The sequence below is a fragment of the Myotis daubentonii genome, chromosome 4, assembly GCF_963259705.1.
Source record: "Myotis daubentonii chromosome 4, mMyoDau2.1, whole genome shotgun sequence".
Lineage (NCBI taxonomy): Eukaryota > Metazoa > Chordata > Mammalia > Chiroptera > Vespertilionidae > Myotis > Myotis daubentonii.
In genome coordinates, this window is record NC_081843.1 from 74,273,108 (window position 1) to 74,294,466 (window position 21,359).

Below are 21,359 nucleotides of genomic sequence, written 5' to 3' on the forward strand. Positions count from 1 at the left end.
ATACGTTCTCCTTCGAAGTGTACTGATGGTCTGGACCACATGGGTCCGTGCAGCGAAGTTATCATTAATAAGAGGAGTTGTCTCTCCGTCCGGGGTCGCCACAGCCTCTGCCACTTTTCGGGCTCAGTAGCCTGAAGAAAAAGAGAGAAAGAGATTAAAAACAAAACTGAAAACACTTTCTCTCTTTCTTTCTTTTTAAAAAAAAAAAAAAAAAGATTTTAAAGATAAAGCTAATCCTCCTCCGGGAAGTCACCTTTGCAGCCTCAGGCCTGCCCACCGCACCTGGGGGTCCCGTCTGTGGATCCTGTGGGTGGTGAGCTGCCATGTCCACGCACTCCCCGCCTCCCCTCCCCCCCAACACCGACAGATATTTTGCATCCCTCTTCCTTGGCGGCTGTAACCTTAAACCCTTTAACTGCCAGGAGCCCGAGGCCTCTATTTAAAGAGAAACCTGTATCCCAGAGGCTGCGCAGGCACCATTTTGTTGGCTCTTTAGGAATTTTTGTAATTTGGAGGGAAGGCCCCAATTTAATAAACTTGTTTTGGAAATTTGGAGCTTCAGACCAGGACAGCTGAAAGTTACAAACTCCCAGGGAGGGCCATGATGCTTTTGAGAGCCTCTTGTCTGTGGCCCTGTGGTCTCCTGGGTGCCTCCTGCTTCCGAGCTGCGCCAGCTCTGCCACCTGTGAGCCAGCTGCGCGGCCCTGCTCCGGGAAGAACCCCTTTGTCCTGTGTGGTCCCTGTAAAAAGTCCGGGCAGGGCTTGGGGCGGTGGGGCAGGGAGATGGACGCTGCCGCCAGCAGCTACCCCACGGCCTCCCTGTGCGTGGGTGACCTGCACGTGGACGTCACCGAGGCCAGGCCTTGTGAAGGGCTCAGCCCTGCGGGCGGCACTGTCCGTGCGGGTCGCCGCGATATGATCACCAGCCCCTGGGCTGTGCCTAGGTCAGTTTCCAGCAGCTGGCTGAGGCTGAGGGGGCCTTGGAGACTATGAGCTTGGATGTAATTAGGGGAAAGCCAATCCGCACCATGTGGTCTCAGAGGGGGCCCTCTGAGAAAACCTGGTGTGGGAACCGTCTTCATCAAGAGCCTGGATAAGTCGGTAGATAACGAGGCCCGTGAGGATACTTTTCTGCTTTTGGAAACATTCTGCCCTGCCAGGTGCGGTGTGATGAGAACGGCTCTATGGGTTATGCCTTTGTTCACTTTGAGACCCAAGAGGCTGCAGACAAGGCCATACCCCCTCCGCAGGCACCCAGCCTGCGGTCCGTGTGCAGGGCAGGAGCCCCTGACCGCCTCCATGCTGGCCGCAGCACCCCCGCCAGGAACAGAAGCAGGTGCTGGGAGACCGTTTGTTTCCACTCATCCAAACCGTGCATACGAACCTGGCTGGAGAGACTACGGGAATGCGTCTAGAGATCGTCAATTCTGAGTGCTGCACGTGCTGGAGTCCCCGAGTCTCTCCGCTCCGGGTGGATGAAGCTGTGGCGGTTCTACAGGCTCATCATGCCAAGCAAGAAGCTGCCCAGAAAGTGGGCGCTGTTGCTGCCGCTACCTCTTAGGCAGGGACAAAATGATTCAAAAGCCAAATTACCCCTCATGGAATTCAGCTCAAGGTTTGAAGACTTCCTAGCTTGTCCTATGGACCTTAACACCAAGAACCACAAACTGTAAATCTAATAGGTCATTTTGTAACCAAAGGTCAATTATGAAACACCTAGGATTTTTCAATTTAAAGAATACAGTCTCTGGGTTCTGCTATGGTCCACACAGGGTTAACTCCCCCCCCCCCATTGTGGATTTTGATTCCTTCCCCCACCCCGCCCCCTGAAATAGGTTTTATTTGATGTACCCAAGTCTTCAGTTTCTCAATAAAGAAAAAAATTCTCCATTAAAAAAATAATAGGAGTTAACATTTTTGAGTACTCACTGAACCACAAATATTTCAAGCTAATCATGGATAATGATTGATAATAGTTAAGATATGTCGAGCACAATGAATTGGAAGCCTTGCTGATGATTTTACATACACTTTCTCTCTTAATCCTCATGGTAGTCTCGTGAGGAAGATGCTGTTAGCCTTATTTTACAGATGAGGAAACTGAGGCTGGCAGAGGTTAAATATAAAGGACACACAGCTGTTTAGTGGCAAAGTGGAGATTTTATCCCAGGCCTGTTTGCACAGCTCTTAAAACACCGCCACCCCACCTCACACAGCTCATTGCCCTTTCCCAACATGGCTTGGTCCACTGCCGAATGCCCCCTCCACATGGCTGAGTGGAGGGCAGAGAGCAAGACAGGAGAGAAGCGTTGGCAGCCCAGGTTGGTCCTTTTTATTTTCATTTATGTATTTATTTTTAAATATATTTTTCTTGATTTCAGAGAGGAAGGGAGAGGGAGAGAAATAGAAACGTCGATGGTGAGAAAGAATCACTTACCGGCTGCCTCCTGCACACCCTACACTGGGGATGGAGCCCACAACCTGGGCATATGCCCTGACCAGGAATCAAACCATGACCTCTTGGTTCAAAGGTCGACACTCAACCATTGAGCCACACCAGCCAGGCCCAGGTTGTTCCTCTTTTAAAGGAAGGCTCTGCAGTTAGAGGAAGGATGGCCCTTCCTTATGGTCACACAAATCTTTCCTCATCGTGACAAGCTGTGCCCTCCGGAGAAGGTCGGCCGCTTGAAAGTTGCAGCTCCCTCCCTCGACCTGCAGATCTCGCTGTGTTTTTATAAGTTACATAGAAAATGTGGTTCCATCTCCAAGAAACACAGCAAACCTGTCTTAGGAATGGAAGTCCTGTGGAAAAAGACTTCTTCAGCTTCCGGGATGGCATCTCTCAGGACAGGGCTTCTCAACCGAGGCATCGGGATCCACCCAAGGAGCCTTCAAAACAGAATTCTGCCCCGGCCCGCCTTCTGACCACTTCCTCACAACAATTCGGATTCTTTAGGACCGGAGAGGACCTGTGCATGTTCTCTCTAGATAGACAGGCAGCGAGATACACACGCACGCATGTGTCTGCATTCGTAAAGTTATTCTGATTCGGAAGTGTAGCCCCCGTCATTGTCCTCCCAGATATGACACACTAGGAAGTATACAGCATCACCTGCCAAGGATTCTCCCCTAAATATTGAAGCTGAATCTAAACTAGCCTTTAGATTTAACCTCCAGTTTCTATAAAACAGGATAGAGAGCAATTTTAAAATGGCCGTGTGAGGAAATAGACAAATCCAGACTGTTGGGTATTCCATAAGACAGCTGGCCTGGTAGCTTCAAAACGGTCAGTATCAGGGGAACATGGGCAGGGAGGGATTGATTATTGTTGGAAGGACTATTTTTGACTAAAAGGAACTAAAGACACATAACTAAATGCAGTGCATGAGCTTTGATTGAGTCATGGTTTTAAGAAAACAGCTATTAAAATGGGGCAGGGTAGAGAAATTCGAATGTGGACTATGCTTTGAATATAAGGGGTTATTGTTAGTTTTCTTGGGCGTGTTAATTTTATTGTGGTTACGTAGGAGAATGTCCTTATTTTTAGGAGGTGTATGCTAAAGTACTTAGAGGTGAAGTGTCAAGACATCTGAAACTCATTTTCAGAAACTCATTTTCAAACAGTCCACAAATGTCTGTGTGTGAGTGCTGGTGAGCGTGTATACCGCAGTGACGGAAATGTCTGTGTGTGAGTGCTGGTGAGCGTGTATACCACAGTGACAGAAATGTCTGTGTGTGCGTGCTGGCGAGCGTGTATACCACAGTGACGGAAATGTCTGTGTGTGAGTGCTGGTGAGCGTGTATACCGCAGTGACAGAAATGTCTGTGTGTGAGTGCTGGTGAGCGTGTATACCGCAGTGACGGAAATGTCTGTGTGTGAGTGCTGGTGAGCGTGTATACCGCAGTGACAGAAATGTCTGTGTGTGAGTGCTGGTGAGCGTGTATACCGCAGTGACAGAAATGTCTGTGTGTGAGTGCTGGTGAGCGTGTATACCGCAGTGACAGAAATGTCTGTGTGTGAGTGCTGGTGAGCGTGTATACCGCAGTGACAGAAATGTCTGTGTGTGAGTGCTGGTGAGCGTGTATACCGCAGTGACGGAAATGTCTGTGTGTGAGTGCTGGTGAGCGTGTATACCGCAGTGACGGAAATGTCTGTGTGTGAGTGCTGGTGAGCGTGTATACCGCAGTGACGGAAATGTGTGTGTGTGTGAGTGCTGGTGAGCGTGTATACCACAGTGACGGAAATGTGTGTGTGTGAGTGCTGGTGAGCGTGTATACCACAGTGACGGAAATGTGTGTGTGTGAGTGCTGGTGAGCGTGTATACCACAGTGACGGAAATGTCTGTGTGTGAGTGCTGGTGAGCGTGTATACCACAGTGACGGAAATGTCTGTGTGTGAGTGCTGGTGAGCGTGTATACCGCAGTGACGGAAATGTCTGTGTGTGAGTGCTGGTGAGTGTGTATACCACAGTGACAGAGCAAGCGTGGCAAAATGCTAACAGCAGTCTGGGTGTTCATTGTTCTCTTTAGCTTATGTCTGTGTTGCGAAGTTTCATAATAAACTTGAAAACCAGACCAGGGTGAGCAAGCAAGGTAGTGTTCTTCAGAACTGTGTCTGCCGTGGCCTCATTCGTGGGCCTGGCTGCTCTGCAGTGTGGACAGTGTGGTTTCTGGTGCAGCTGTGATTGCAGTGCATTCAGGTTGCCTCTGCCTTTCCAGGGGAAGGGAACCTGGCTCCTGGTTTCTATAGGGAGCCTCCTAGCCAGGTGGCACTGGGGGCTCTCCTCCCATGCACTTTCTTCCCTTCTCACTGACAGCGAAGCTGCCAGGGATAGGATCCCATGATACGCATTACAGAGCGGGCCTGGCTCTGTAACTATCAGGGCTCTGAGGAGAACACAGGGATAATCGACTGCACGGACCAACCATTTATCAGCTCCTCCACTACTCTAGGTTTCTGCAGAATTCTCATTTGTTTGGTGTTTTTCTCTATTACTTGCCAAGAGGCTTTATTCCGCGGATCGTTATGACAAGCATAGCATCATTTTCTGAACGTCAGAGGGAGTCCAATGACCCTTAACCATCAGTGATGTGATAGTAAAGCCAGGTGCCCTGGAGGGGAATGGATTGGGTAGCCCATGGATAGAAGACTTTTATAGGGAATGTCACTGAGGGCCTGGTTTTACTAAGTGAGTTTTGAAGAAGCAGGAAGTGCACTGAGCAGCAGTGGATTGCATGCTCAGACTTTGTGTGCCCGAATCCCTGTGGTTAACAAGGATCTACTTCCGCTTTGGTGCGGACGCTGTGTCAGCAGGCATCCCTGCACGTGGGGCACAGCCAGAGTGGGACACGTTCCAGAACACAGACCACTCTGGAGCCCTTGCTGTGCTGTTTCCAGGTTTCCCTTGTTCCTGCAACCTGAGGACTTTCCTTGGATGCTCCGTTTTTGTCAGTCTTGCTATCCTGGCTCTTTCTGTCATAGCAGTAACTAGCAAACTAGCTTGGGAGAACAAACAAAGAAGAATAAAGGCCTCACCCCAGCCACTCAGGCGTGGATATAAGATTTTGGTGCAGTGGATTGTTTTAGCGCAAAAGGACAGGGAACTATCTAGCCTACACTAAGCACACGGGTCCCTAAATAATCCTGCCTTAGGTTTGGCATGGACCATTTTGCTAAGCCCGTGAGTGCCATCTTCCCTTCTGAAGTTTCACATCCTTTTTCTTCAGAAGTTGCAAACTAATTGTATTCCTGACTTGAAGCAGAGCTCGCTGGCCAAGATGGTGGACACTTGGCATATTAATTAGCATCCACGCCACCTAAGAAGTAGCAGAGTCCTGAGGTTCTCCCAAAGGAAAAATACGTAGAGGTTTATATTCACTGAGCAATTGCCACTAAACAGAAGAGGGGCAGGGATGGAGATCGGCTGGCATAACAGTAAATTGGTTTTCTAATCAAATTGGAAGACTTTGTAGAAGCCTCATTTTCTCCTAACAGGCTGGGCTCCCACCTGTTGGCTCCAAGTGCTCATGAGGGTGGAAGGGACTCTGGGGAGTTGTGGACCTGTTTTCTTGTTCTCATCCAGAATGGCCAGTTCATTATAAACAGTCTCCAAGGCTCTGTTGTATTGTTAAGTTTTCTTCAAAGGCGTTTCTATTTGGTGATATTTGGGGATGGGGACTCGAGAATCAGTGAGTAGGAGTAGGTTATACTTCTGGCCTGATGCTAATTGATTTTCCACAGTGGAATTTTGCAGCTGGAGTAGGCAGTGGGGAAACAGAAAGTCAGACCAGTACCCCACCCTGAAAGCCCACCAGGGAAGCTTAGACACAGTGACCTCATTCATCTCTAAATAGCCTGTGCTTAATCGTTCTCTGTGTGCAATGGCCAAGTTTCTGTTATCTACTGAGCAGCTCCTTCAGTTAAATTGTTGTCTGACCAGTGTCATCCACGTTAGGGGAAAAGCTCCTGAGGGAAAGGAGTTGGTATTTATTGAGCACTTACTATGCCATGCACTGAGCAAGGTGCTTGAACAGGTTCTTGTTTACTCCTCACAGGTTCGTGAGGCAGGGCACTCTTACTGTCCCCATCTGGCAGATGAGGAAGCAGAGCATGGTCAGTCAGTGGTGCTACTGGATTGGGAACCCAGACCTGGTGGATTCTGAAACTCTTGCAGTTGAACACACGACCCAGAACAGCCTCATTACACACACACTTACAATTATTAAGTGCCTATGTTTCTAGTATTGCGCTAATTTCCTAAAATAGTACGTTGCAAAACTACAATGGGTGAGGACTTTCAAATGCGTTTGTGCTTTGTGAGATAAGTAGTCACCCCTCACTAGACGTCAGCTGGCATGATGCAGAAACTTTGGCACTGGGCTGTCCTATTTCCCCACTTCCTCCATCTTCCCTCACTCCCTGCCCTACCAGCTGCCAACATGCCACGGGGCTTTGTAGTTCTTATGCAGTTGACATGACCTGGGTTAATAAGATCTAATCGTTCAGAACAGAGCCATGCACCCAGATGTCAGATGTGAGCTGTGCAGTGCTTCCTGACCTTGGAGAAGGGGCAGAAAACGGGGCTGCCAATGAGCACTATGGCCCCTGTCAGGGTTCAGGCTCCTCTGAAGGGGGGGCTGAGCTGTTAGAGCAAAGCCCTCTGGTAATGAAGCCATTTGTCCTTGGGAAGAGAATGAGTCCTTGTGAGATCAGAAACAATGGGCATGCTGAGTTCCAGACCTGGGGTGAGTGGACGCTCAGGCAGAGGCCCATGTGATGAATCGGGACAGTTCATTCTTTACAGGCAAGTTTCTGTTGTCAACAAATCCACTCAGTGGGAAAGACACTTAGTCAATAGTCATTTTTAAATAATTTCTCAAAGTGACTAAGTCACAAACTCTTGAGTTTCTTTTTTTCTTGCATTTTAATTAGTATAGTTTATTTTATCTAAAAATGACACTGAGAAAATGGGTGAAAAAGCAGTTTGTGTAGCAATGTGTGTTTTTTTTATGGCATTGTTTCCTTTTATTCTCTTTTACCCATGAAGCAAGTACTCTTATGTCTCTGTTGGTAATTTGATTCCCAGGCAATAAAATTAGGTGTTGCTGCTCTCTGCTGTTAAGCAAAAACTTTTGGTGCAAGTTTTTCAAAGTTAGCTGCTCTAGTACCAAGACAGCAGGCAAAGAGACCTGTGAACTTTTAAAAGCGCAAGCCCGCCTGTTGATGGTTCACTGCCAGTATGTCTAGATCTGTCTGGATCCCTGTGCTGTTCGACTTTTTCTAAAAGGATGATGGAGCGGGCGCCCCTGGGGTGGGTGGAGGGGCTGGCGGGGCCTCTTGCCTTTGTCACGCTGCCTGGAGATAAGGGGAACCACCAGTCAGTTCAGAGAGTTCGGGAAGGAAACAAAGACCACAAACTCAGGAGAAGGGCCGCGTGCTGGCTGGGGGCCGGACCCGCTCCACAGGTTCTGTGTGGACCTGGTGGTGGCCGGCGGGAGGGTAGGGGGTGGGAGTGGAAGACTGCGGGAAGGTCAGCAGCGCAGGCAGTCGGCGCAGCCAGCGCTCACACTGGGGTTTGGGGACCGGCAAGTTTGCCGCTGCAGGGGCGGGGCCTGGCGCTGCTGACCGCCTCCTCCTCTTCTTCTCCCTTAGGTGAGGCTGCTGAGCTCGGAGCCCGGACATGGCAGCATGACAGCCCAGGACCGGCGCCAGGATCCCGGAGAAAGGAGCCCTGGGCTGTGGGAGTGAGTCCCCCCAGCAGCGACTTCCTGCTGAGGCCGCCTGAGCCTCCTTCTCCACCGGCTTTTTATTATTAACTCCGTGGACTCCTGCCTCTTTCCGCCTTGAACAGCAATATGTGTCATGTCATTGTCACCTGTCGCTCGATGCTCTGGACCCTCCTGAGTATTGTGGTGGCGTTTGCAGAGCTCATCGCCTTCATGAGCGCAGACTGGCTGATTGGGAAAGCCAAGACCCGCGGCGGCGGCGGCACGGATCCCGAGGAGCGGGGTGGCCTCTCGGAGCCCCACCACCCGACCCTGGGCATCTACGCCCGCTGCATCCGCAACCCCGGGGTGCAGCACGTCCCGCGAGAGACGCTGTGCGGACCCTACGCGGAGAACTTCGGGGAGATCGCCAGCGGCTTCTGGCAGGCCACTGCCATCTTCTTAGCCGCGGGCATCTTCATCCTCTGCGTGGTGGCCCTGGTGTCCGTCTTCACCATGTGTGTGCAGAGCATCATGAAGAAAAGTATTTTCAACGTTTGTGGGCTGTTGCAAGGAATTGCAGGTAAGCGTGTGAGGAGGGACGGGGCCTGGGAGCGGGAGGGGCTCTGTGCAGGGAGCACACACTTGCTTACTCACTGCACGTTTTGAAGACCCTCTTCTGTCTGGTCAGGTTGATTTTGCAAAAGTCTGTCCTCAGCACCGTGGGCGCGCTGTCCTGGTCACTGCCCTCTCCCCGTTTTACTCTGTCTTTGGGGGAAGTGTCTGTTCTCTGCTCTCATGTTCCTGTTCATTGCTGTTTCCTCGGGTTCTAAGTTGTTGGATTTTGTTGAAGAAACTACAATGACTCTGCTTTTCCCATTAAATTAAAAGCATGTTTTCTACATAGTGCATCCACTGAGGAGTTAGGTCCCACCTGCAGCAAGCACTCTATGCTGAGGAGGAATGTGAGTGTGGGGTGTCCATTCAGGGAGGGGAGCTGGGAGCTGGTTGCCATCAGTCAGCCCAACCCCATGATTTCAGCTTTGGTAGGGGAAGCAGCAAGCTGGGAAGGAGTTGGTATCAGCTAGCTGCTCTGAGTTTCATGTGCTGGTTTAAATTGTCTGTCTCCTGGAGCCTGGAGAATGTTCCGTGCAGATCAGAAAATATAAACTAACTTCCACTTTCTGGGGATTTTTCACTGATGAGCTGGTTAGAAATTGGTGGAGAGAAAAGTATGAGCTCCTTACAGTGATTGAGAGGGGAGGCTGTGAGCTGCAAGAAACTTCCAAGGCCAACAGTTCTTTCATGGACTTTGCCACGTGGCTTTGAAAGGTGCATCCTGAGCCAAGAGGGAGGGAGTCAGTTTGTCTGGGCTCAAGGGACTTGGTCTAGATGGCAGAAACACGCGCACATGCGAGGCAGAGTGAAGACATCCTCAAGGAAGCAGAGGAATAGACTCTTGCTTTTTCAGAAAAGAAATGAACATTTCAACAATCATAACCAAGCTGTTTATTGTTCTGAACTCTAACAGGAGAAACAGCAATCCACCTACAACCCTAACTGAAGGGCACAATGACTCATCCCTCAGCAAATTCTAAAGTGTGTGCACAGAACTCCTTGACAGTGAGGATAAGCGCTGGGCCTGGTGTCCAGGCCTGGAAAGAAACAGCCTAAATGAATTCACTCTGGTCTGCCTGATAGCAAACTCTTGAGCTCAGCAGGCTGGCTTCCAAGTAAATAGATCAAACACAGGTTTTTTCCCCCAAAAAACAGCTGATAAGATAAATGTTTTCCTTCTTCAGATCTTAAGGGGGGAGTATGTGTGTGTAGGGGGTAATGGGCCCAGAGATAAATGTACCACCTCTCTGTATCCCGGCGTTCCTCTTCTGAAAAATAGGGAGTTTGGAAAATATGACTTTACCTTAGATTTTTTTTTTTTTACCTTAGACTTTTGATTTCAGCTTTGGTTAGAGGAAGAAGAAACTTTGTCCTCTTTTTTATTCACTTCTGAAATTTGAAGTTTATCTTTATTCCCTTCAGACACACAGGGCCTCAAGGATTTGTGTTTATATTCATGTGTATATCTTCAAACTTTTGTTGAGAAGTATTACCGAAAGCTTTTAGGAATCAGTGTGAACATGCAGATGACGGGAAGCCAGCACACAATTTATTAGTCCTATTGAAGAGTTCTGGTTGACCAGAGAGGCAATTTTCCATGCATTTACAGTGAGCTTTATCAATATGCTGGTATGCAGGTGAAATGGGTTTGTCATTCCTAGGAATGCTTTTCATCCTGGGAAACAGTATCTTCTAGCAAATTAGTGGCCATTTAGAGTAAGGGCTGGGACTTCTTGGGCTATACCACCACACCTGTTTTTACAGTCATGCAGAAATAACTTTAGATACCCTTCAGTCTTAAAGACTATTTGCATGCAGTTTTTAATAGTGTTTAGTCCATTGAACTCAGTCTCTAAGAAAGTGGACTAGTCCAACAATTTTTTTTGGTGCTCTTGTTGGCTGTTTCACATAAATGGCAAGAACGTTCATTTTGGCACAAAGATTAGTACATATCTTCAGTATTATTCACACACTCCAATGAGCTATTTCTGACTTCTCTATCTCTCTCCCTCTTTCTCTCTCTGACTGTCTCAGGCCTCTGGGAAGAAGGGTTGAAGAGAAGAAAGTAGCAGCATATCCCCATTGCAAGTCTGTTGGTCACAGGTTTCCTCCAAAGTTTAGATTTCCTAAAAGAAATCTTAACTTTCTCCCAACCCCCATCACTTATGTTCCCTCTGCATACACACAGGATCTTAAGTCTGAAATTACTAAAAATTTTAAATTGGCAGGAGGCAGAAATTCCTGTATAATCAGACTATCTCTCTAGGGCCCACTGATCTAAGACTAAGCACTGAAATACAGGGAAAGCTGTTGCTTTTCTCCTTCCAGTTGAGCATCTCTCTGAGAAGTCGTCACAGGAAAGAAGGACTAGTCCGCCGACTCCCTCGTGTTGGGGTTGGGTGAGAGGCATCTGTAAGGGATGCTCAGTGGGCTCTTTCTCCCCTCAAGGAGGTCTACACCAGGCAGTTCAAGCTAACATAACTGACAGCCATGGTCCTTGGATCTATGGCTGAGAAAGTGTGTCGAAGCAGCTGACTTGCTTTCTCTCCTCTTGGCCAATCTGTAACAGCATGTGGTCAGCCTCAGCCAAGGACTTGCCGCAGCTGTGAGCATCAGTCTTTTCTCTCCTCTTGCCTGCTTTCTCTCAGCCCTGCCTGGATCTATTTGACAACGAAACAAATGGTGAGAAAGGAGGCTGTTGCCAGCATAACTCTTTGGAAATACATTCAGACTATTCTTGCACCTTTCATTTTGGCAAAAATGGCAATTTTGTAAAATGCAATTGGTTGAGCAATTACAAGATTTGTAAGAATATTCCTTTATTATACCTAATTTTAAAGAATAGGCCATAGGTGTTATAGCCTTCGTTGTCTATAAAAAACATAACATAAATAATCTTGATATTTTTACTTTAGAAGCTGGTGTGAAAGAACCTGCTACTTCAGTGAAAATCTCAAGATCTGGGTTACTTATAAAATAATAATAAAATACAACTCTTCACGGTTAAGTTAACCCCGATAGCAGGATTTACTTTCAAGGCCCATTATGTGGACACCCAGCTGACATTTCCTAAGTATTTGTGCATAAATGCCCTTAGTGTTCCATACTCACTCTTAATAGCAATTAAAAATTCAAGCCTCATATGGTCCTGGATCAGTCCTGATCTCACCTTAACGTGGCTGTGATGTGTTGCCCAATTGACCTCACTTCTCTAAGCCTCAGTTTTCTCACCTGTAAAATGGGTGTAATGTTTTGAGAATTAAATTAGATAATATATGAGAATGGCTTAAATACAGGTCTTGGCACATAATAAGTAATAAGTGGTAGGTATATGTGATAAAACTTAAAGTATTTCTGTTTTCTTGGCAGGTTTTAGTACATTTTTTATGTTTCCTAGAATTGCTGCATTCTAAGGAATAGGGGTGTCTTTTATAAAAGCCTTTATAATTGACCTTGCTCTGTTGAAATCAACCACTGCATAGTGCTATTCTCTGGCCCCTTAAAAGCCTGCCTGAGTTAAGGCTGAAGAGTACAGAGCAGTCCTCTGACTTTGGTGTGACTAAGGTATCCTCAGAGCATTTTTTTTAAAAAAAAGCAGAAGATAGCAGTTGAATTGAGAGGGAAGCAAAGAATCTCTTTCACTTCTCTTCCCCTTGACTTATACATTCTCCATTCCTTTCCTTTCTGGAGCAGGTTCTAGCAGCTGAGTGTTGATTGCAGGTGGCTTCTCAGGCTTCCCTTGCAGAATAAATCTCAGACTGATTGGTCTTTATTGGTGAGGACTTGTCCAGGACTTGGCAGAGCCAGAAACACACATCGGCTCATAGCCCTCTGGGATTCATTACAAAAGCTGGGTAATCGCCCAGCAGGGTGATTTGCCAGCTGTCTTCCTTAGGTTGTGACCTGGATGTAATCCATAGTGAAACCATAGAATGCAAAGATCCAGGTTTTCCATGACAGCATCAAGCAGTTTGTTTTTGGAAATGCATGAAGGGCTGTCTTGAAATCTGTGGAATCCCCAGTGACTCAGGTTTGGGACAGAAGCCATTAAAATGAGCTCAGGATTTGGCTCACTTGTGCTGGCTTGGCCTATTCCACTGGGGTTGCCATGAGGGTTGAACTAGCTCATGAGATGCCGGCCTGGCTGCCTGTTGTCTTCCATCTCCCCTCCTAGGCCTATTTGCATCTTTGTGTCTGGTTGGCTCTCATGCTCTCTACTCCCTGTAGCCCTCTATCTGTCTACAGCCGTCTCAGTCCAGCAGGATTGCTTCACAAGCTGCTCCACCAGTCTGACCAGATAGATTGCTGGGGGCTGAACTCTGCCTCTACTGGGCTGGGGTAGAGAGTGTGCTCATGGGGACTGCTCCTGGCTGTGGCAGCTCAGGACTTGGTGTGTGCAGACTCAGCTTTATTGCAAGTGAGCAATAATTGAGGATGAAGGAGGACATTATGAAGAGGGGAAAGGGGGAGGAATAAAAGGGTAAGAATCAGAAAAGTGGAGAGTTTTGCCTTTGCTGCTTGTGGAACTGCTTTGTCATGAAACAGAATGTATGTGGAAGTATGGATATAGGCATATAAAATATACCTGGTCATTATCCAGGACTTGATATTCTAATTGTCATTTTTCACAGGGTAAACCACATCTCAACCCGGTCCCAGCAACCTTTCTGATTTATCCCATGCCCTACCCATTCACTCCCAGGCCAAAAAGATCAGATCAGGCAGGCACTATGGAAGGGAGAGAGATAAGAAGAGGGGCTTAAAAAGCAGACAGAAAGGGGAAGAGATTCCTGACTTTCACAGGGACTTTGCCCCATAAATTTACACCTGAAAAGTCCACCTGGCTTTCTCTGAGAAGGCAGTGCGACCTTGGTTGCCCAACTTCAAAATATCCTCAAAGAAAATGCATGGGGAAAGTATAGGGAGCATCCCCTGGTTTTCCTTCTGAGAAAGAGGCACTGGGAGCTTTTGACCGTCAAAACGAGGCTCTTGATTTCTGGCTCTCCAGACAGATAACACCTCCACCAGAAATCAGTTCTAATAGTTCTATGTCTAAATCAGTGTAAGAATGCACTGATTATGGCACATTTACTAATTCATCAACCTTCAGTAATCCCTTGGTAAAAACTAAAGAATGCAGAACTGCTATAAGGCAGCCAGAATTAAATTTCAACTCAAGGAGTTTCTATGGGATGCCTACTAAGTGCAAAGACCTGTAGACTCAGGTCTACAATTTTTTGAGTTTCCACACCCAGGCCTGTATTATAATTTATATATATTTTTATAAATTATAAATTATTATTTATATATATATATAATTTATACACACACACACACACACACACACACATATAAAGAGAACAAAGAACTCAACTGTGTCATTAGATAAAAAAGCTACTATTTGAAAGCAAGTGGACCAAGCAGGCATTAATTTAAGTAAATCTAGGGATTGGGATCTATTTTTAAATAATCAGTTGGAAGATCTAGAAAAAACTGCAACTCTCTTAAAATTCAGATATAGCAATTGATATGCAAATAAAATGTGGAAAGTGGTTTGCCATGGTAACCACTTAATTGCAGCCATAAATTATCACAGAGACATGGATGGTCTATGTTCAGGTTGCATTAACAAATAATCCCTTAAGTGTGGCTCTGAATATTCACAGAGTCCAGGCACTCTTAATGCAATGGTCGTATTCTCAGCTGTGACGCTACTTCAAACGTGACCTGCATCTCCAATGAAGAACTGGGCTGTCGCATCTCATATCTGTAAATGAGTTCAGTCCTGTATACAATCTTCCCAGTAGCTTTATTGAATGGCCAGCAATCTTTTTCTCTTTTTAATGATAGCCCCAGTACAGATGAAATAAAAAATACATATAGCCAATATTAAAAATTTCAAAGTACAATGCAGTGGCTGTGTTCAGTGTTTCAAGGCTGACCGCAGGGACCTCATGCTGAAAAGATGGTGCCTGCTTCATTAGTTAACATTATCTGGACCCCAAGACCTTAGTAGGAAAGAAATTTACTTATTATCCTGAATATTTCATAGCTCAGTAACTAAATTTTTTGTGTCTTTTACTCTACAATATACTGCATTTTATTTATTTTGGCAGCTTATTTTGAAATATCAATGTATTTTGGTTATAGTCAAACAGGAGCACTTTCTTGACCCCACATGTCAGATGAATAATTTATCAAGACAGTGTTTCATAAATTTCTCCCAGTTGTAGGTAAATAGTTCAGAAAACATGCTCACTTGGAATGTGAAGTACAACTTTATTATTTACTCACTGGAAAGAATAATCTGGCTAAATTAGCTTGTTGGGATGCAATTTAACAGTTAGGAATTAAGGCTGTAGAAACTGTCAGTAAAGTAATCCTATCCTATCCTATCTAATAAAAGAGAAACATGGTAATTGGCATACAACTGCTACCCTTCCCATTGGCTAATCAGCGAGATATGCAAATTAACTGCCAGCCAAGATGGCGGCCGGCAGCCAGGCAGCTTGAAACTAACATTAGGCTTGCTTGCTTCAGTGACGGAGGACTGCAACGTTCCCCGCCTGCCTTGCCGGCCTCTGAGCCTGCAGTTTCAAACATTGTAACAAATATAGACGCTAAACAAAACTCCAGAAACCAGCTTTCAGCCGGCTGGGATCTCAGAGCTGGAGTTGATACAGAGTTTTGATTATAGAACCGAAACAAACCAGATACCTGCTTTCAGGAGCGGAGGCCTCAGAGCTGGAGCCTCAGAGCTAAAGCTGGCCCAGAATAAAAAAAAAAAAAAGAAAAAAAGAAGCAGTTGGGAGCTTCAGTCCCAGCCTGAAAACAGCCCTCAGCCCCTCACCCAGACTGGCCAGGCACCCCAGTGGGGACCCCCACCCTGAAGGGTGTGTGACCAGCTGCAAACAGCCATCATCCCCTCATCCAGGCTGGCCAGGCACCCCAGTGGGGACCCCCACCCTGATCCAGGACACCCTTCAGGGCAAACCAGCCAGTCCCCACCCATGCACCAGGCCTCTATTCTATATAGTAAAAGGGTAATATGCCTTCCAGCACCAGGATCAGCGGAGCTGAGAGGCCTCCCGGCACCGGGATCAGCGTGACAGGGTGCGGCGCCCCAACCCCCTCACCCCACAGGCCCTGCTGTGTGTGTGACGGGGTAGAGCCATAACCTCCCCATCGGCCCTGCCCTGAGTGTGACAGTGGCGGCACCCCAACCCCCTGATTGGCCCTGCTCTGTGGGTGATAGAGGGCGGTGCCCCAACCCCCTGATCCTCCCTGCTGTGTGTGTGATGGGGGCAGTGTGCCAACTCCCCTATCGGCCCTACTCTGTGAGTGACAGGGGGGAGCTCCTCAACCCCCTGATGGGCCCTGCTCTGTGCATGACAGGGGGGAGCTCCCCACCCCGATTGACCCTGCTCTGTGCGTGACAGGGAGGAGCTCCCCAACCCCCTGATCGGCCCTGCTCTATGCGTGACGGGGTGGCACCACAACCTCCCCATCGACCCTGCCTTGAGTGTGACAGGGGGCGGTGCCCCAACCCACCAATCGGCCCTACCCTGAGCGTGACTGGGGGTGGCATGGCAACCTCCCAATCCGCCCTGCTCTATGCATGACAGGGGGCAGCGCCCCAACTCCCCAATCGGCCCTGCTCTGAGCCCGACCAGGGGCTGCACCTAGGGATTGGGCCTGCCCTCTGCCACCAGGGAGCAGGCCTAAGCCAGCAGGTCGTTATCTCCCAAGGGGTCCCAGACTGTGAGAGGGCACAGGCCAGGCTGAGGGACCCCCCCCCCCGAGTGCACAAATTTTTGTGCACCGGGCCTCTAGTATATAATAAAAGCCTAATATGCTAAGTGTCCAACTGTTCGACCAGTCGCTATGACATGAACTGACCAGTAAGTTAGTTTGCTGCTGGGGTCCGGCTAATTGGGACTGGGCTAGATGGGCCAGACACACCCTGGAGCCCTCCCACGGTCCTTCCCCGGCCCGCTTGTGCACCAGGCCTCTAGTGTGCATATAAACATGAATCAATGCTGAGAAAGATTTCAGCAAGGGAGAAATGCATCTTATAGATTGTTTCGCCACATATTCTAAGGGCATCTGACAATTCTTAACTGGTGGTCATTAATTCTGAGTAATTGTAACAGAAACTTCCTCTTGGGGCTGTGGTTGCCAACTTTGCTCTGATTGTCTTCCAAAGAATTCTCTTCATGTTGCTGTCATCTGCTCTTAGCCCCCACCCTGGAAGAGTATTTTTCTTGCAATTATAATTCTATGGGAATGTTTTTAGTAGAAAACAAGTACCCTACTAGATTTTTCTAGGGAGATAGTGTGAGGATTCATACAAGCATTTTTTAAAAATTGACACCTGATCCTTCACTTTTCCTCTCTTTCCCCTCAGAATCTTGCTGGTTCAAAACCTTTTTATTGATTATGCACTAAGCTGGCTCTGCTCTACAAGGATACTGTGGTCATCTGCTGAAAACCCCTTTCATTACCATGAACCCTCTGACCTCCAGTTCCTGACCTGGCTGTCAAACATTTATTAAATATCAACCTTAGGCCCAGGCTAGCCTGTCCATAAACTCTTGAAACTTTAAAATGAGGTACAATGAAAACAAGTTTAGATTTTAGACTACTCAGAAAGAGGCTCCTTACTCTGTTTACTGTGCAAGCAACAGGGTAAAAAGAGGATTCTTAGATGGGGCCCCATCCCGAAGGGCCTCTCAGTAGTTACTCCCTTGAACAAGGGCAGGTCCACTCTGTGCCGAGTGGACCTGAGTAAGATTTTATAGAGCTCAATGTATTCAATGTAAAGAACTGTCCATTGTTCTTAGATTATATCTTTTAGCCTTTTGGTCTTCAAAATATATGATGATGAGAGGAGATAATAGTTATTTTTAGTGTCCTTAGATTAGCAAAATAAATATATTAACCTCCCAACTTTTCTGGCTGTTGTATTAGTGTGTAAAATCCAGAAGTGTGGGGGAAACACTATTCTAGAATATAAGCAGAGGAATAGATTGTGTCTTTTTCAAGGTTTTATCTTTAGTGTTCAGAATAGGGCCTGCTACGTACATAATAGGTGCTCAGTAAATCTATGTTCACTGTGCTAGCACAACTGTAACTTTCAAATAGCAAACTATTTGAAAAGTGTAAAGGATTTAGCAAAGGCTGGTTAAGTCTCAATTCTAAGCAAAATTAATGGAGCCATCTCATGAAGTTCCAATAAGAATCATTTCAGAACCAGCAGTCACTAAAACCAAATTCTATTTGGGCTTTATAGAATAAATTTTCATTAAGAAGTTGAAAAAACTTAATAGGCAAAGTAATTTCAAAGGTATAGACTAACAAACAGTTCTTGGACAGAAATCCTTGATTCATATTATAATACTTTATATTCCTCTTTTTTATAAATGTCATTCAAAAATGCTTGACTCTGAATGGCTAATGAATTTTGGTCCTGAGGTTAGTGGCCTGTCCTGGCATCTGGAGAGGTCGAGCAGGTGAATATCAGCACTCATCAGCTTTGGGGCTTGGGAGGCAGAGGCCCAGCACTCTCCTTGGGTGGAGGAAGAGGCCTGGGGACCACCAGTTGTCTGGTTGTTATAAGCAGTTGTTATAAGCAAGATTTCATGAGTGCCAGATGCCTAAGATTGAGAGCAACATCTTCTGCATGTGGACACTGAGATGAGCAGGAGGAACTCAAACCTACCATGTATGAATAATGGCTCGAAGAGGTCAGGAAAGACAAAGGGGTCATCAGCTCTGTTCTGTGAATTAAGAAGGGCTGTTTGAAGGGATGTAATTTGGGGGCCTAAGAATGCTGTCAGCACTGGATTTGGTCTGATCGGCAACATCCATCTGTCCTGGAGAGGACAGAGGGCGTTTTCCCTGTGGGTTGCAGTCATGTTCTAGGTGGATGTGCGAGTTTAGAGGGTTCCCAACCGTACAGAATCTCAGAGCAAAGACTACAATGTAAGCAGATTATACTGCCTATCTTTGCCCCTCTGGTACCTGAGGGTTTTGTGCTTTATTGCAGTTTTCTTTCATCCTGCAGAAGAGGACATCATAGCAAACCTGCATTGTTCTGTCCTGTTCACTAGGCTTTCTTTCTAGAAGTTACTTTGGCCAAAGGCAGCCAAGCCAAAGTGGCATCTATGTTGCAGTATGTAGGCTGGTGACACTTGTAATGGAAGAGAAGGTGTGCATGGAACTTCTTTATCTTGTCTTACTGTTAGGTTAGTAAATCAACCTGACTGACAACAGGTGACCCTGTATTGGGTGCAGCCTTCCCCTCGCCACAGCCCTTCACAGCACTCAGGGTTTTTCACTTGATAACTCTTCATCATTTGCTCTCTAACCTCTCAGTAGCTTTGAGTATATATCAGTTTCCCATCTTCAGCTGGACAAATGCTTTTGTTTTAGAAGTTAGTCACTGGTTTGCAGTAAAGCAGCAGTCTAGTGTGATGGCTTAGGAGGGGGCTCTGCAGACATATTGCCTGGTTTAAGTCCCAGCTCCACCACTGATTAGCTGTGTAATCTTACTTAATCCCTCTGTGCCTCAGTTTCTTCATCTCTCAAATAAGACTGTCACAAGAACTAAATGAGTTATACTTAATGTTTAGTCAGTGCCTGGCACACTGTAGTTCTCATAGCATGAACTGCTGCCATTGTTATTATAACAATTACCAGTATGATTATTAAAAGATTCTAATCACCTGTACAAACTTCCAGCTTTAGTGTATTAGTGAATTTATAAAATTCACTACTAATAACTCCATGTCATCTTTACTTGGAATTTACCATTTTTTATCATAGAAAACCTTTCAAAGATGTGAAGACTGGAAAGGAATGGGAACCAGAAATGACACATGAACTTGATCAATAACACTGTGTGTAGAGAACTGAGTGTGGGTTTGGGATGGAGGCACAGAAGCCAAGGAATAGGGAACACACTCCTCTCCTCTGTCAGTAAGTTCACCATTGACTAGGAATTCGTATGAGTGTAAAATACATACGAATTTGAGGCATCTAGGCAGCCTTGGAACCCATGCTATTTTATATGGGACAAATATATATTATGTCATAATAAGACTTCTATTTTTTACTATCATTGTTCTAGTTAGTTTTCCAGGTAGTTGATGAACCATTTACTTATAATTTTTATTTCTATTTCACCCATGAAATTCTTTAAGTTGAATCTTTTCTTTCTTAAAATAGCGCAAGGAACTTAGTTTAGCCTTGTCTTGGTGAGTGAGAATGATCACTAGAGTGTTTCCCAAGTCCCTGCACATGAGAACTGACAGGTGCATACCATGATCTCTGGGTGGAAAGTAGCTCCATAGCAAATTCAATGGATAGGGAAGTGGATGTGATGCACCTTCCTACAAGCACAACCTCAATAATACTGACCTTTTGCCACATGCGGCTCTTTGGCTCCTTGAGTGTGGCTCTTCCACAAAATACCACGTGCAGGCATGCACGTACAGTGTGATTGAAACTTCATGGCACACGTGCCTTAAGGTATTGTGAAAGAGAAAATGTCCCCACCCAACAACAGTTAATGACCCACAAATAGCTATTGCAGACTGCCAAAATGATTTCCAATGTCAGCATAGGAGATGGGGGGGTGGGGGAGACAGGGAGGCAATTTAAACAGAAAAGAGGAGTCAGTATACAGATAAATGTCAACTAACATGCATAAGGTTGTTGCATAACTCTGTACATCAACTGTCCCAATTGATGGTCCCAGGCTTAGAGTTAACATAGGACAATCAATAACTAACATGTTATTCCTCTACTGGAAGCACAGAAACACCCTCCCCCACAACCCCTGGGATTGAGATATTGCCCTCTGTGCTGCTGACAGGAGTGGATTTTTTCCTGGGCTATAGAGAAGTTCTACATTCTTGCCTTCAGTGTTAACTCCTTCAGTTAATTTTTCCATTCTCCAGGCTCATGCTGCTTCTAGAAACCACCCTTACCTCTCTGCAAACTGCCATGGCCCATCTCCTTCATTTCCCCTGTCTACCCCTCTGCCTCTGTCATTTTCCTGCACTTCTCCAGGTTTACCCCTGCCCTGCTACTCCCGCCCAGTTGGTGTCTTGGGCAGTTTCCACGAGTTAGCCACAGCCTGTCTTTTCAGCTGTCCTCACCGCAGCCAAGCATAGTTGGAAACATTCAGAGTTTTGAGGCTCAACTAAGGTTGATCTCTAGATAACTTAAAACTGATTACATTTAATTGACTTACTACTTTTTCCTGTGAGATCTCCACAAACAGCTATTTCTGTAGCCAGAAAGGAAGTTTGCAGTGCTTCAGTCTAATAAAAGGCCAGCCCCATGGTTAGAGCCTGTGTGTGTTTCGCCAGTAAGTATGGCTGGTGTTCGTTCTATTAGCCCAAATTGTCAACCCCTGGGATTCACGTTATCAGATGAAGCCTTTCCTCTAACCACTTACAACACTTGGCAAGAACTTTCCACACTAGCTTCAGTTAAAAATAGAACATAATCTGTATCACAGCTCCTCT

General features: G+C 46.4%; 1 protein-coding gene across 2 annotated transcripts in view; it reads left to right on the forward strand.

The window, feature by feature from the left end:
* LHFPL2 (LHFPL tetraspan subfamily member 2) overlaps positions 1-21,359 on the forward strand; it is a 131,968-nt gene that overhangs the window by 99,356 nt on the left and 11,253 nt on the right. The window contains exons 1-2 of one of the 2 annotated variants that reach the window (XM_059694254.1): positions 7,878-7,965; positions 8,153-8,788. In XM_059694254.1, the coding sequence (XP_059550237.1) occupies positions 8,356-8,788 (433 nt within the window). In that variant the 5' untranslated portion in view covers positions 7,878-7,965; positions 8,153-8,355. Of the gene's footprint in view, positions 1-7,877; positions 7,966-8,152; positions 8,789-21,359 lie in introns of those variants that run through there. The other variant, XM_059694252.1, reaches the window with a different exon arrangement.